Source organism: Carcharodon carcharias, chromosome 6 (genome assembly GCF_017639515.1).
Source record: "Carcharodon carcharias isolate sCarCar2 chromosome 6, sCarCar2.pri, whole genome shotgun sequence".
Lineage (NCBI taxonomy): Eukaryota > Metazoa > Chordata > Chondrichthyes > Lamniformes > Lamnidae > Carcharodon > Carcharodon carcharias.
Window position 1 is genome coordinate 168,745,967 of NC_054472.1, and position 14,736 is coordinate 168,760,702.

General features: G+C 45.8%; 1 protein-coding gene across 1 annotated transcript; it reads right to left on the reverse strand.

Annotated features, from left to right (window-relative positions):
- Window positions 1-3,953: 3,953 nt before the first annotated feature.
- Window positions 3,954-14,295, reverse strand: chrac1 (chromatin accessibility complex subunit 1). The gene is made up of 3 exons (XM_041190251.1): window positions 14,099-14,295; window positions 8,220-8,343; window positions 3,954-4,498 (listed from the first exon to the last, which is right to left on the reverse strand). The coding sequence occupies exons 1-3, from the start codon at window positions 14,270-14,272 to the stop codon at window positions 4,344-4,346; spliced, it is 453 nt and encodes a 150-aa protein (XP_041046185.1). The 5' UTR covers window positions 14,273-14,295; the 3' UTR covers window positions 3,954-4,343.
- Between the last annotated feature and the right edge of the window lie 441 nt (window positions 14,296-14,736).

Consider the following 14,736-nt stretch of genomic DNA (forward strand, 5'->3'; position numbering starts at 1 on the left):
TCCATTGACATTGGAAAATCCTGCCAGCGAGAGAGGCCATAAAATTCAGCCCATGGTTACAACTGGGATGGGAGGTTTGTGCAGTTTATCTTGCCTCACTACTCCGTAGGCCGCACCATTAGTGTAAATATTTACTTCACTCACCAAAATGACCAATTATTTACCTTCGCTACTGATAGACCCAGAATAAAACAGACTTCAACCAGGCTTTTTCAACAAACTCAGAATGGCTGATTTATTATAGACAAAACTTTTTTTTTAAAGCAAGTTGCAAGAACTGGTTAACGTGCAATTTGTTATCTGGAAGTGTAACTTTCTATCTTTTTTAAAATACGCATGCACGCACACACACATACACACACAAAGGACAAACAAACAAGGTCTCTTCAGAGATTAGTAGGCAAAGAAAAATGTTATGAAAAGGATAAAGTTGGCAGGGCTTTGATACTGTCTATCTAGTGCTTCCTTGTGTGAAGATGGAACATTAGTCCCAGTGGATGTCTGGAGGTTCTTTCCAATGGAAATTCAGTGTAGAGGAGAATAGAGCCAGATCAATCTTTGGGACCTCCCTCTCATCTCAGCCACTCGTTTCCAAATACAGATAAGTTCCACTGAGATGAAGATTCTTAGCTGGATGCTATTAACCATTTTGTTTCATGCAAGGCAAGCACTAGCTGGGCAGCTTTCCTCCTTCTCTGTTTATTCCCAATGGAGTTTAAAAAAACAAGTTCAAAACATAAAGCTCATCTTCATCAGGTGATTTCCAGTAAGTCACTGGGGCCTTTGCCTTTAAAACAGTTTTTTCCCCAGCCACTAAAGTAACTACTATTCAAATAAGCAAATAGCTTTCCTCCTCAAATGTCATGTCATGTAATTTCTTGGAAAAGGCATGCTTGCTCACAGTCCAAGGTGAATTTATGACCTTTTTAAAAAAAAATCCGTGTCCAAATAATGCAATGTCCTTCCAAATTGTAAAAAATATAGTTCTTGAACATATGATTTCTCAACAATATGCAGTATCTTGGGTGTGGTATAGAGTACAAAAGCCAAGAAGTTATGGTGAACCTGTATAAAATACTGGTACAGCCTTAATTGGAGTATTATGTCCAACTCTGGGCAGCTCACTTTCAGAAGGATGTGAAGGCATTGGAGAGGATGGTTCCAGGAATGAGAGACTTCAGATACGTGGCTAGATTGGCAAAGTTGGGTTTGGTCTCCTTAGAGAAGATTAAGAGATTTCATAGAAGTGCCCAAAATCAAGAGGGATCTGGACAGAGTGGATGGGGAGAAACTTGCCATTGGTGGAAGGGTCAAGAACCAGAGGGCATGATGTATAGTGATTGGCATAGGCATCAGGGGTGACATAAATAAAAACTCTTAGGAGGTGAATGGTTAGGATCTGGAATGCACTGCCTGAGTGTGATGGAAGCAGAGTCAGTCATGGCTTTCAAAAAAGATTTGCATAAAAATCTGAGGAGAAAAACTAATTGCAGGACCACAGGGGAGTAGCTGGGGACTGGTATTAGGTGAGTTGCTCTTGCAGAGTCAGCAAGTACATGATGGACCTGAATGGCAGCCTCCTGTGTCATCACCATTCTAAAGCATTTCCATTTCAAAGTGGGGTGAATAGGTTGCAGTAACAATTTACAACAATGAATGTGAAATGTTACCTGAAATTTATCCAGACAGAAATGTGTTACTTAAATAATAACCCATAATGCAGAACATACAAACAAACAATTAAGGAACAGAAGTAGGGCCTGCTTTACCATTTGATAAGGCTGGTCTGATTGTGGCCTCAACTCTAATTTTCCTGTCTGTCTCCTATACCCTTTGACTCCCTTGTCAAGCAAGAATCTATCTAACTCAGTTTTAAAAATATTCAATGACCCAGCCTCCACTGCTCTCTGGAGAAAAGAATTCCACAAATGCCCTTACCCCCACCAACCCCCCACATAAAAACATTTCTCATCATAAAACCAGAAATTGGTGGAAAAACACAAAACAGTCAGCTTTGGAGTCTTGAGAGATGTGAAAAGAATTGGGAAAAACAATATCTGATTAGAAATAATTAGGCAAACTGATTAGAAATGCATGTTGGTCTAAACTTTGAAAAAACATTTTTGCTGTGAGCTTTAAAAAGATATGGAAATAGTTTTACTCTATATTTTTATCATAGGCCACAGAAGGATTCAGCCCATCGAATCCATGTTGGCTCTCTTTAGAGCAATCCAGTCAGTTCCATTCCCCTGTTCTGTCCCTGTAGCCCTGTAAGGTTATTTTCCTCCAGTGCCCATATTAGAGATGAGCAACAAGTGCTAACCTAGCCAGCAACATTCCCATCCAAAGAAGTTCATGGGAACCAGCTTTTTTTTGGTCTACCTTGTCTAAAACTGCCATAATCTTGTACACCTCTATCAAATGTCCCCTCAAACTCCTTTACTCCAAGGAGAATAACCCCAGATTCCACAAGCTAACCTTGTAGCTAAAGGTCCCTCATCTCTGGAATCAGCTTGTGAGGCTAATGTGAAAGTGACATTGATATTCAAAACTTTTGACTGGAAACTGAATTGCCTTGCAAGGAGCAGGTATGGATTCGAAGTCACAAGGCCTCCTTCTGTAATGCAGCAATTCTATGACTCTTTCCACCCCTCCATCCCAAGTGGCAGATACTGAGCAAATAGAAATGTTCAAGATTGAGATTTTTGTTAGGTAAGGGTATGGAGGGATATAAAGATGGGAAAATTGAGTTAATGGATAGATAAAGCATGATTTCATGGAATGATGGAACAGATTCGAGGCGCTGAATGGTCTCCTGTTCCTATGTTCTACTGGAGTCACATTATCTCTCAAACTATTATTTGTGATCCACCAATCTATCAGTATCTGCATTGTGACATTGATCATCGAGTGTTTACGTCAGTCTCACATGATGGTTCTTGGCATATTCCTTCAACTCCTCTGCCTAAACTTTCCACTATTAACCTTGCATTTGTTGTAAAACCAGAAAATGCTGTGGATAGCACGAGTGAGAACGTCTTCCACCGATGCTGTCTGAAGTGCTCAGAATTTTCAACCTTTTGTTTTTATTTCAGATTTTCAGAATTCACAATATTTGGCTTTTGCATTTGATGTAGTTTGACTTGTATTTAATGGTAAGGACCTCCAAGTTAGCTCAGTCATTTTACCTGAATCAATCAGTGAAGATGGATTTATTAAACCAATCTTAAGCCTAAGGGATTTTTTAATGTCTTCCTGAATCCACTAGTTGCGTTGAGTGTAACCCATAAGGAAGTTTGTGAATTAAGAAAACATCAATACTATAGCTACGCTGAGGCCCGTACATGCCGATAACCCTTCTTAATTTGCAAGTTTCACATCACTCCCAAACCCATAACCCCTGAACAGTTTAATGCTGGCATTCAAATATTAAAATGTTAACAAAAAGCCAGTAGTTTCAGAAAGTCTAGCTAAAAACCATTTAACTTAAATTTAAAATCTGCCTTGTTAGTTATAGCATAGCAAATGGGAAAGCAAAATTGCTACAAGACTACCTTCTCGCCCCAGTCTCTCATTCAAATGAAAAATTTAAACTACACGGTTTCTAGCTACAGTATTAAATTGAGATTTTTCACTGCTAGAAAATCAGAATTACCAATACAAAGTGTGCATTATAGCTACCTGTAATTACATTTTTAGAGACTGGGGGCAGGCTTAGTGCGACTTCTGAACATGTGCCCTGGAGTTTGTAAATATTTCTTCATTTGAAAGCAAATTGTGAGTGATGTTGAATAGTTCATAGATCTCACCCTCTAACTGCACCTCTCCACTGTGGAAGGCTGAATTTACCCTACTTAAAATTAGAAGCTTTCAAGTTGAACATATTTCTGATAACAAATAACACACATTCTCAAACTCACTTTTATGGTAATTAAATGAACTCAGACGAGGAACATATTTTTCTCTTTAATTTCCAAACATACAAAAGTATATTTCACATATATACACAATATTATACCAAGTTTGTTCTGTTATTTACCAATAACACAACCAGGAAAGAAAAAAAAACTGATCTATTGCTTTTCAAAAAAATCAGCAGTTTCCTATCATTGAACTGAAGGAACTGTTAACACTAACTACAGATTTCCTATTTGATCATTGTTCAGTTCTTCACAGTTGTTTATATTATGGAATTTACAAGTTGTACATATGTAGGTTTGTGCTGACTTATCCCAAATACACAATAGTTTTAGGTATTGCATTTTCCTCTTGCTCTCTACTGCAGCCTTCGGACAATCGTCAGCAAGATGCTGGTACAGTGAAAAGGCACTTTCTAGCTTCCTTTAGGACTCGTTTTCTGCTTCATCCTCATCATCGTCCTCCTCATCATCGTCCTCGTCATTTTCGTCATTATCACCTTCTCCATCACCACCTCCTTCTTTCTCCTCCTCGAGCATCTTGAGGTATTCGCTTGCCAAAATCTTTTTTGGCAAGATATCTATAACAATATTACTGCATTGTTAAAGCAGATGTACTTTAAATTACTCAGTCAAGTTCTGAGATAATAGTGATACTTTGTATCAGTACGAGGGCTGAAACGAGCCTTGGGCAGCAATGCAAAACTGGTGATTGACAACTCATTTTACACTCTCCTGCTTATTCTTTTCATTGACTTCAATGAAGAAAAAAAAGCAGCCATGAAGGCTGAACTGTAAAATAAAACCAAACTTGTTCACTAATAATTTTCATGGAAAGGAACCTGCCAACCATAACCATATGGGTCTACATGTGACTCCAGTGTCACACTTTGGTGGCTGACTCTTGAGCAACAATCCACTCAGCTGTAAAAACAATCACCAAGCCTTTGAGGGATGGGCAAGAAATGCAGCCTTTCCAAGCATTGCCCACATCCTGAAAATCACTGTTTAAAGCACAGCCTTACACTAGCAGTCTGAAGTCAAGATGATCTGGTGATAATCTCTTTGTCTGCATATTAATGGATGAAATGAACTTTCCACTTATAGCAATATGCAGAGGAATTTATGCTGTGTCCAGCAATTCTAAATGGTTCAAACACAGTGGAAACAGTTGTGCCCTAAAATCAGCAACGTGAATTGGCCTAAACCAGTGAGCCATTTGCCACTCTGAAGCCATGGTAACCAACCCCAGGAAGATAGGTAACTCAGTTCCATTTCAGAGGTTTCTTCTGAATTTCCTATTTGACTAACTTATATTGACGGCCTCTGGTTATGTTCTTCCCCACAAGAGGAAACGTTTGCTCCATATCCCCTCCATCAAAATCTTTCGTAATAGGTCCTTAAAATCAGGTCACCCCCTCAAGTCTTCCTTTTTTAAAAAGAGTAAAACAGACCCAGCCTGTCAATCCTTTCCTGATATGTATACCCACACATTTTTGGTATCATCCTTGTAAATTTTCTCTGCCTCCTCTCTATTGCTTCTTTAACCTTCTTGTCATATGACCACCAAAACCACACACACTACTCTTGGTGTGGTCTAACCAAGGTTCAATAAAGAACAAAAACAGAATTACCTGGAAAAACTCAGCAGGTCTGGCAGCATCGGCGGAGAAGAAAAGAGTTGACGTTTCGAGTCCTCATGACCCTTCGACAGAACTTGAGTTCGAGTCCAGGAAAGAGCTGAAATATAAGCTGGTTTAAGGTGTGTGTGTGGGGGGCGGAGAGATAGAGAGACAGATCGGTAGACCGATCGTCTCAGCTTGCTCCTGCCCCACAGAACTCATTTCTCGTTATCTTGACTCCCTTCTCTCTCCCCTTGTCCAGTCCCTTCCCACCTACATCCGTGATTCCTCTGACACCTTACGTCACATCAACAATTTCCAGTTCCCTGGCCCCTACCGCTTCCTCTTCACCATGGACGTCCAATCCCTCTACACCTCCATCCCCCACCAGGATGGTCTGAGGGCCCTTAGCTTCTTCCTCGAACAGAGGCCCGAACAATCCCCATCCACCACTACTCTCCTCCGTCTGGCTGAACTTGTTCTCACGCTGAACAATTTCTCCTTCAACTCCTCTCACTTCCTCCAAATAAAAGGTGTGGCTATGGGTACCCGCATGGGCCCCAGCTATGCCTGTCTCTTTATGGGGTATGTGGAACATTCCTTGTTGCAGTCCTACTCCGGCCCCCTTCCACAACTCTTTCTCCGGTACATCGATGATTACTTTGGTGCTGCTTCATGCTCTCGTCAGGACTTGGAAAAATTTATTAATTTTGCTTCCAATCTCCACCCCTCCATCATTTTCACGTGGTCCATCTCTGACACTTCCCTTCCCTTCCTTGACCTCTCTGTCTCAATCTCTGGTGATAGACTGTCCACCAATATCCATTACAAACCCACCGACACCCACAGCTATCTCGACTACAGCTCCTCACACCCCACTTCCTGTAAGGACTCCATCCCATTCTCTCAGTTCCTTCGCCTCCGTCGCATCTGTTCCGATGATGCTACATTCAAAAACAGTTCCTCTGACATGTCCTCCTTCTTCCTTAACCGAGGTTTTCCACCCACGGTCGTTGACAGGGCCCTCAACCGTGTCCGGCCCACCTCCCGCGCATCCGCCCTCACTCCTTCTCCTCCCTCCCAGAAACATGATAGGGTCCCCCTTGTCCTCACTTATCACCCCACCAGCCTCCGCATTCAAAGGATCATCCTCCGCCATTTCCGCCAACTCCAGCATGATGCCACTACCAAACACATCTTCCCTTCACCCCCCTTATCGGCATTCCGTAGGGATCGCTCCCTCCGGGACACCCTGGTCCACTCCTCCATCACCCCCTACTCCTCAACCCCCTCCTATGGCACAACCCCTTGCCCACGCAAAAGATGCAACACCTGCCCCTTCACTTCCTCTCTCCTCACCGTCCAAGGACCCAAACACTCCTTTCAAGTGAAGCAGCATTTCACTTGCATTTCCCCCAACTTAGTCTACTGCATTCGTTGCTCCCAATGTGGTCTCCTCTACATTGGAGAGACCAAACGTAAACTGGGCGACCGCTTTGCAGAACACCTGCGGTCTGTCCGCAAGAATGACCCAAACCTCCCTGTCGCTTGCCATTTTAACACTCCACCCTGCTCTCTTGCCCACATGTCTGTCCTTGGCTTGCTGCATTGTTCCAGTGAAGCCCAACGCAAACTGGAGGAACAACACCTCATCTTCCGACTAGGGACTTTACAGCCTTCCGGACTGAATATTGAATTCAACAACTTTAGGTCGTGAGTCCCCTCCCCCATCCCCACCCCCTTTCTGTTTCCCCCTTCTTTTTTTTCCCAATAAATTATAAAGATTTTCCTTTTCCCACCTATTTCCATTATATAAAATAAAAAAAAAAACCCACTAGAGCTATACCTTGAGTGCCCTACCATCCATTCTTAATTAGCACATTCGTTTAGATAATATCACCAACTTTAACTTTAACACCTATGTGTTCTATTGTACTATTGTTGTTGACATCTTTTGATGATCTGCTTCTATCACTGCTTGTTTGTCGCTACAACCACACCAACCCCCTCCACCTCTCTGTCTCTCTATCTCTCCGCCCCCCACACACACACCTTAAACCAGCTTATATTTCAGCTCTTTCCTGGACTCGAACTCAAGTTCTGTCGAAGGGTCATGAGGACTCGAAACGTCAACTCTTTTCTTCTCCGCCGATGCTGCCAGACCTGCTGAGTTTTTCCAGGTAATTCTGTTTTTGTTTTGGATTTCCAGCATCTGCAGTTTTTTTGTTTTTATCTTAAGGTTCAATAAAGGTTTAGCATAACTTGCCTACTTTACTACGTTTATACAAATAAAGCCTCGTGCTTTGTTTGCTTTCATTAAGATCTTGCTAACCCGTGATGTATGTGTACTCCAGGATCCCTTTGTTCCTCTACCCGACCTAGACTTGCACCTTCTAAGTAAGTGATCTCGCTTTTCTTCCTGCCGAAATGTACTGTGTCAGATTTATCTGGCGTTGAACTTCAACTGCCAATTATTTGCTTATTCTGCAAGTTTATTAATTTCCTATAATTTGTTGCATTCCTCAGTACTGCATTCTTTTTAAAAGTCAAAATGGAGGATGTTGTATAAGGTTTTCTACATTGATGATGTTATGCATTGTGCGCCATGAACCTTCAGCTTGGTTTCTCAGTGAAAAGGGGCACTTTAATTTTCACAGAATAGTTAGTGGGATATACACACCAGCGAGAAACTGGAATGTTTCAGAGTTCTCCACACAGTCAGCCAGTTCATTGTAGGTTAGTTCCTTTTTTTCTGAACTGCTGCTTTTGTAGGCGCATGTGGCGAGATGCTGCACAAATAATTCCTGAAATGCAATCACAAAAAAAGCTTCATATGCAACAGATGTTCCGACTGGGGTACATTAGAACACAGGTTCTTTTCAGCACATACAAGTGTCAGGAAAATGCAGAGTCCTCGGTAACTAGCCTGTTGTCGTTCAAAAAGACATCATAATTAAATTTGCATGTTTTCCTGCTGGTGGGAAACCCACCTGTCGGCTGCCGAGATCGGGATACTGCAGACTAACTTGGCAGGGGAATGGGATCCTGACAGGAGGTTCAGCAGGGGGAGATGCACAGCCAAAATTAGAAGAGAGAGCAAGTGGGTCTGGAAGGCATAGAAATTATAGGCCAGTTAAGGCACAAGGGAGTTTGGCAAGGTTGGATGGTATTTATTGTAACGCAAGGAGTCTGACAAATAAGGCAGATGAGTTGAGGGCACAAATTAATTCATGGAAGTATGATGTCATTGCTGTCAGAGACATGGTTGAGAGGGGCAGGATTGGCAGCTCAATATTCCAGGATATAGAGTCTTAAGTCGAGGCAGGGAAGGATGTAAAAGAGGAGGGTGTATCGCAATATTGATCAAGGAATCAGTTACAGCAGTAAGGAGGGATGACATCTTAGAAGGCTCCTCAAATGAAGCCATGTAGTAGAAGTGAAAAACAAAAAAGGAACAATCACATTGCTGGGAGTATACTATAGGCCCCCAAACACAGAAATAGAAGAGCAGATATGTGGACAAATTTGAGAGAAGTGTAAAAATAACAGGGTAGTAACAGTGGGGGATTTCAATTTCTCCAACATTAACTGGGTTAGTCAAAGTGTGATAGGTTTAGAGGGAGCAGAATTCTTAAAACACATTCAGTGGAGCTTACAAGGTCCTACAAGAGAGGGGCGGTCTTGGACTTAGTTTTAAGGAATGAAGCCAGGCAAGTGGTAGAGGTATCAGTGGGGGAACATTTTGCAGATAGTGATCATAACAACCTTGAATCTAACGGAATTATGGAAAAGGACAAAGATGAGCCAGAAATCAGAATTCTAATTTGGGGGAAGGCTGATTTTAATAAGATCGGATATGATTTGGCCAGAGTGGACTGGGAGCAGCTACTTTTACGTAAATGTGTCAGAGCAGTGGGACTCATTCAAGAAGGAAATAGGGAAAGTACAGGCCAACATATTCCAGTAAAGACAAAGGGTGGGACCAACAAATTCAAGGAGCCCTGGATGTCAAGGGATAGACAGGATTGAATAAAGAGAAAAAGGGAGGCTTATGGCAAATACTGAGGGCTCAAAACAGCAGAAGCCCGAGGAGTGCAGAATGTGTAGGGAGGAACTTAAAAAAAAGGAAACCAGGAGAGCAAAAAGGGGGCATGAAAAAGCATTTGCAGGTAAAATAAAGGAAAATCCAAAGTTATTTTACAAGTACATTAAGAGTAAGAGTAGTAGAGTAGGGCCCATTAAGGACCAAAGTGGTAATTTGTGTGTGGAGCCGGAAGACGTAAGTAGGGTTCTAAATGAATATTTTGTGTCAGTGTTCACAAGTGAGAGGGACGACGTGGGTATGGAAATGAGGCAGAAAGACTATGATGTAATTAAAGAAATTAGCATGGAAATGGAGGAAGTTCTAAGTGGTCTGGCAGGCTTAAAAGTAGATAAATCTCCAGGCCTGGATGAAATGTATCTCAGGCTGTTGAGTGAGGCAAGGGAGGAGATAGCAGGGGTGCTGGCAATAATTTTCAATACCTCTCTGGCCACAGGAGAGGTGCCAGAGGACTCGAGGACAGCCAATGTGGTACCGTTATTCAAGAAGGGAGGAAGGGATAAACCAGGGAACTACAGGCTAGTCAATCTAACCTCACTGGTGGGGAAACTATTGGAAGCAATTCTGAGGGACAGAATTAATCTACACTTGGAGAGGCAGGGATTAATCAAGGACAATCAGCATGGTTTTGTTAAGAGGAGGTCATGTCCGACCTATTTGATTGAACTTTTCGAAGAGGTGACCAGGTGTGTGGATGAAGGCAATGCATTTGATGTAATCTACTTGGACTTTAGCAAGGCTTTTGATAAGGTCCCACATGGGAGACTGATAACAAAGGTAAGAGCCCATGGGATCCAAGGCAATTTGGCAAATTGGATCCAGAATTGGCTGAGTGGCAGGAAGCAAAGGGTGATGGTCGAGGGGGTGTTTTTGTGTCCACTGGGGTCCCACAGGGATCAGTGTTGGGTCCCTTGCTGTTTGTGGTACATATAAACGATTTAGACTTGAATGTAGGAGGGTTGATCAGTAAGTTCGCGGATGACACGAAAATTGGCAGTGTGGTAAATAGTGAGGACAGCCTTAGATTACAGGAAGATATAGACGGGCTGGTCAAATAAGCTGATCAGTGGCAAATGGAATTTAACCCGGATAAGTGTGAGGTGATGTTCTTAGGTAGGACAAACAAGGCACGGGAATACACAATGACTGATAGGACCCTGGGAAGTACCGAGGATCAGAGAGACCATGGTGTGCATGTTTGCTGGTCCCTTAAGGTAGCGGGACAGGTAGATAAGGTGGTTAAAATAACCTATGAGATACTTGCCTTTATTTGCCAAGGCATAGAATATAAGAGCAGGGAGGTTATGCTGGAAGGGTGGTGCGGGAATGGGGGGAGGGGGTAGGTGGGGAATGTGGGGATGGAGGAATATGGGGGTGGGGGATGTGGGGATGGAGGAATATGGAGGTGGGGGATGTGGGGAATTGAAGGGTGGAGGAGGGAGCTGGTTAGGCCACAGCTAGAGTATTGTGTGCAGTTCTGGAATCCACATTATAGGAAGGATGTGATTGCACTACAGAGAATGCAGAGGAGATTTACCAGGATGTTGCCTGGGCTGGAGAGTTTTAGTTATGAGGAGAGATTGGATAGACTGGGTTTATTTTCCCTGGAGCAGAGGAGATTGAGCGGGGACATGATTGAAGTATATAAAATTATGAGGGGCCTAGATAGGGTAGAGAGGAAGGAACTTTTCCCCTTGGTGGAGGGATCACTAACCCAGGGGCATAGATTTAAGGTAAAGGACAATAGGTTTAGAGGGGATGTGAGGAAGAATTTTTCCAACAAGAGGATGGTGGGAACTTGGAACTCTGTCTGAAAGGGTGGTAGAGGCAGAAACACTCATAACATGGCATACAAGGCTATGGGCTTGTGCTGGAAAATGGGATTGGAACAGTTAGGTACTTGTTTGACCAGCACAGACTCAAGGGACCGAGTGCTGTAGACCTCTATGACTCTACGACTATGATTCACCCCGCTTCGCAGTTTGTGCTTGTATTTTTGACAGCTGTGACAGAGAAGCCAGCATAATGCAGTTCCCCAACTGCGTGAGATTTGCTCCACTTAGTGTGCAAATTTGCAAATAGCCTGACCAGTTTCCAGAGTAGACCACATTGTGCCTTGAGCTTGAATTATCATTCAATCTGATCACAGCTGATATTCTGCCTCCACTCCCCACCTTCCCACTCACTCACCCATTTCCCTCCCTGCCCCATCATTACCCCTTTCTCCCTAACTCCCCATGTCTATTTCCCCCACTCCACTCGCTCGCCCCATCATTCCCTTCCCACCCCAATACCCTGCTCCCACCTCCACCCTTCAATTCCCCATTCCCCATCCCCCCCACATTCCTCCACACCCACATCCCCCACCTACCCCCTCCCCCCATTCCCGCACCACCCTTCATTTCACCACTCGCCCTGCTTCACTCCCATATTCCCCCCACTCACTTCCCCCGCTTCCCCCTTAATCCCCTGCCCCAGTCCGCTACATTCCCCCAACTCACATTGCCACCCCTAGCATCTCCTCCCCACCCCTCCACTTCCCTTCTTTCTCCTCCTCCCCCCTTCCCTCTCTCCCTCTCCTCTCCCCTTCCCTTCTCTCTCTCTCCTTCTCCCCTTCCCTTCTCTCTCTCTCCTTCTCCTCTCTCTCCTTCTCCTCTCCCTCCTTCTCCTCTCCCTCCTTCTCCTCTCCCTCCTTCTCCTCTCCCTCCTTCTCCTCTCCCTCCTTCTCCTCTCCCTCCTTCTCCTCTCCCTCCTTCTCCTCTCCCTCCTTCTCCTCTCCCTCCTTCTCCTCTCCCTCCTTCTCTCTCTCCCCTTCCCTTCTCTCTCTCCCTCCTTCTCCTCTCTCTCCCCCTCCCTTCTCTCTCTCCCCCTCCCTTCTCTCTCTCCCTCCTTCTCCTCTCCCCTTCCCTTCTCTCTCTCCCTCCTTCTCCTCTCCCCTTCCCTTCTCTCTCTCCCTCCTTCTCCTCTCCCCTTCCCTTCTCTCTCTCCCTCCTTCTCCTCTCCCCTTCCCTTCTCTCTCTCCCTCCTTCTCCTCTCCCCTTCCCTTCTCTCTCTCCCTCCTTCTCCTCTCCCCTTCCCTTCTCTCTCTCCCTCCTTCTCCTCTCCCCTTCCCTTCTCTCTCTCCCTCCTTCTCCTCTCTCCCTTCCCTTCCCTCTCTCCCTCCTTCTCCTCTCCCCTTCCCTTCCCTCTCTCCCTCCTTCTCTCTCTCCCTCCCCCCTTCCCTCTCTCTCTCCCTCCCCCCTTCCCTCTCTCCCTCTCCTCCCCCCTTCCCTCTCTCCCTCTCCTCCCCCCTTCCCTCTCTCCCTCTCCTCCCCCCTTCCCTCTCTCCCTCTCCTCTCCCCTTCCCTCTCTCCCTCTCCTCTCCCCTTCCCTCTCTCCCTCTCCTCCCCCCTTCCCTCTCTCCCTCTCCTCTCCCCTTCCCTCTCTCCCTCTCCTCTCCCCTTCCCTCCCTCTCCTCTCTCTCCCTCCTTCTCCTCTCTCTCCCTCCTTCTCCTCTCTCTCCCTCCTTCTCCTCTCTCTCCCTCCTTCTCCTCTCTCTCCCTCCTTCTCCTCTCTCTCCCTCCTTCTCCTCTCTCTCCCTCCTTCTCCTCTCTCTCCCTCCTTCTCCTCTCTCTCCCTCCTTCTCCTCTCTCTCCCTCCTTCTCCTCTCTCTCCCTCCTTCTCCTCTCTCTCCCTCCTTCTCCTCTCTCTCCCTCCTTCTCCTCTCTCTCCCTCCTTCTCCTCTCTCTCCCTCCTTCTCCTCTCTCTCCCTCCTTCTCCTCTCCCCTTCCCTTCTCTCTCTCCCTCCTTCTCCTCTCTCCTTCCCTTCTCTCTCTCCCTCCTTCTCCTCTCCCCTTCCCTTCTCTCTCTCCACTTCCCTTCTCTCTCTCCCTCCTTCTCCTCTCCCCTTCCCTTCTCTCTCTCCCTCCTTCTCCTCTCCCCTTCCCTTCTCTCTCTCCCTCCTTCTCCTCTCCCCTTCCCTTCTCTCTCTCCCTCCTTCTCCTCTCCCCTTCCCTTCTCTCTCTCCCTCCTTCTCTCTCTCCCTCCTTCTCCTCTCCCCTTCCCTTCTCTCTCTCTCCCTCCTTCTCCTCTCCCCTTCCCTTCTCTCTCTCCCTCCCTCCTTCTCCTCTCCCCTTCCCTTCTCTCTCTCCCTCCCTCCTTCTCCTCTCCCCTTCCCTCCTTCTCCTCTCCCCTTCCCTCCTTCTCCTCTCCCCTTCCCTCCTTCTCCTCTCCCCTTCCCTCCTTCTCCTCTCCCCTTCCCTTCTCTCTCTCCCTCCTTCTCCTCTCCCCTTCCCTTCTCTCTCTCCCTCCTTCTCCTCTCCCCTTCCTTTCTCTCTCTCCATCTCCTCCGCCTCCTCTCTCCCCCCTTCCCTTCTCTCTCCTCTCCCTCCCCCTTCTCTCTCCTCCCCCTCCCCTTCTCTCTCCTCCCCCTCCCCTTTTCTCTCTCTCTCTCCCCCTCACATCCCCTGCCCACTCACCGTGGCCTTGGCAGTCAGGAAAAGCGCGTCCTGGTTGATGCTGGAAACGTCGGGGCAGCTCTTCATGATGAGTTTGACCCGGGAAAGGGGCAGGGCGGCGGGCCCGGGCCCTGGGGCCGGGAGGCTGGGCCGAGCCGGGAACCTCAGGCCCTCGCGCCGCTTCAGCTCGGCCATCTTAGAGAACGCGCCCACTGCCGGGCAAGACCGGAGGGGGGGACAGAGCTGGAGAACTCTTCCTCACAGCTCACACCAACACCTACTAACCCAATGTGACTATATAAGCAGGATATATAAAGCTACTAAGGACTGTCTTTCATAACTTTCCCGGGACTAACAAAAGTCATTTTAAAACAAACTTCAATTCCCCCCCTCATGTTGTAAGGGAGTTGGTGACAACCGTCCCGGATCATACCACACCGAATAGGGGGAGCTAAACACAAATTAATGTATTTATATACAGCTTGCTTTCCCCAGGAGGCTTATCCAGACAGGAAGTTAATGTGTTTTGTTATTGATGGTATAACTTTTTAAATCCGTTGTCATGTGTTCCTCAGATGCTACTATCCATCTGCTTTGATTATTGACCCCACCTCTCTGTTGATGTTTGTTAACTTCCAGACTTGACCACACATACACGT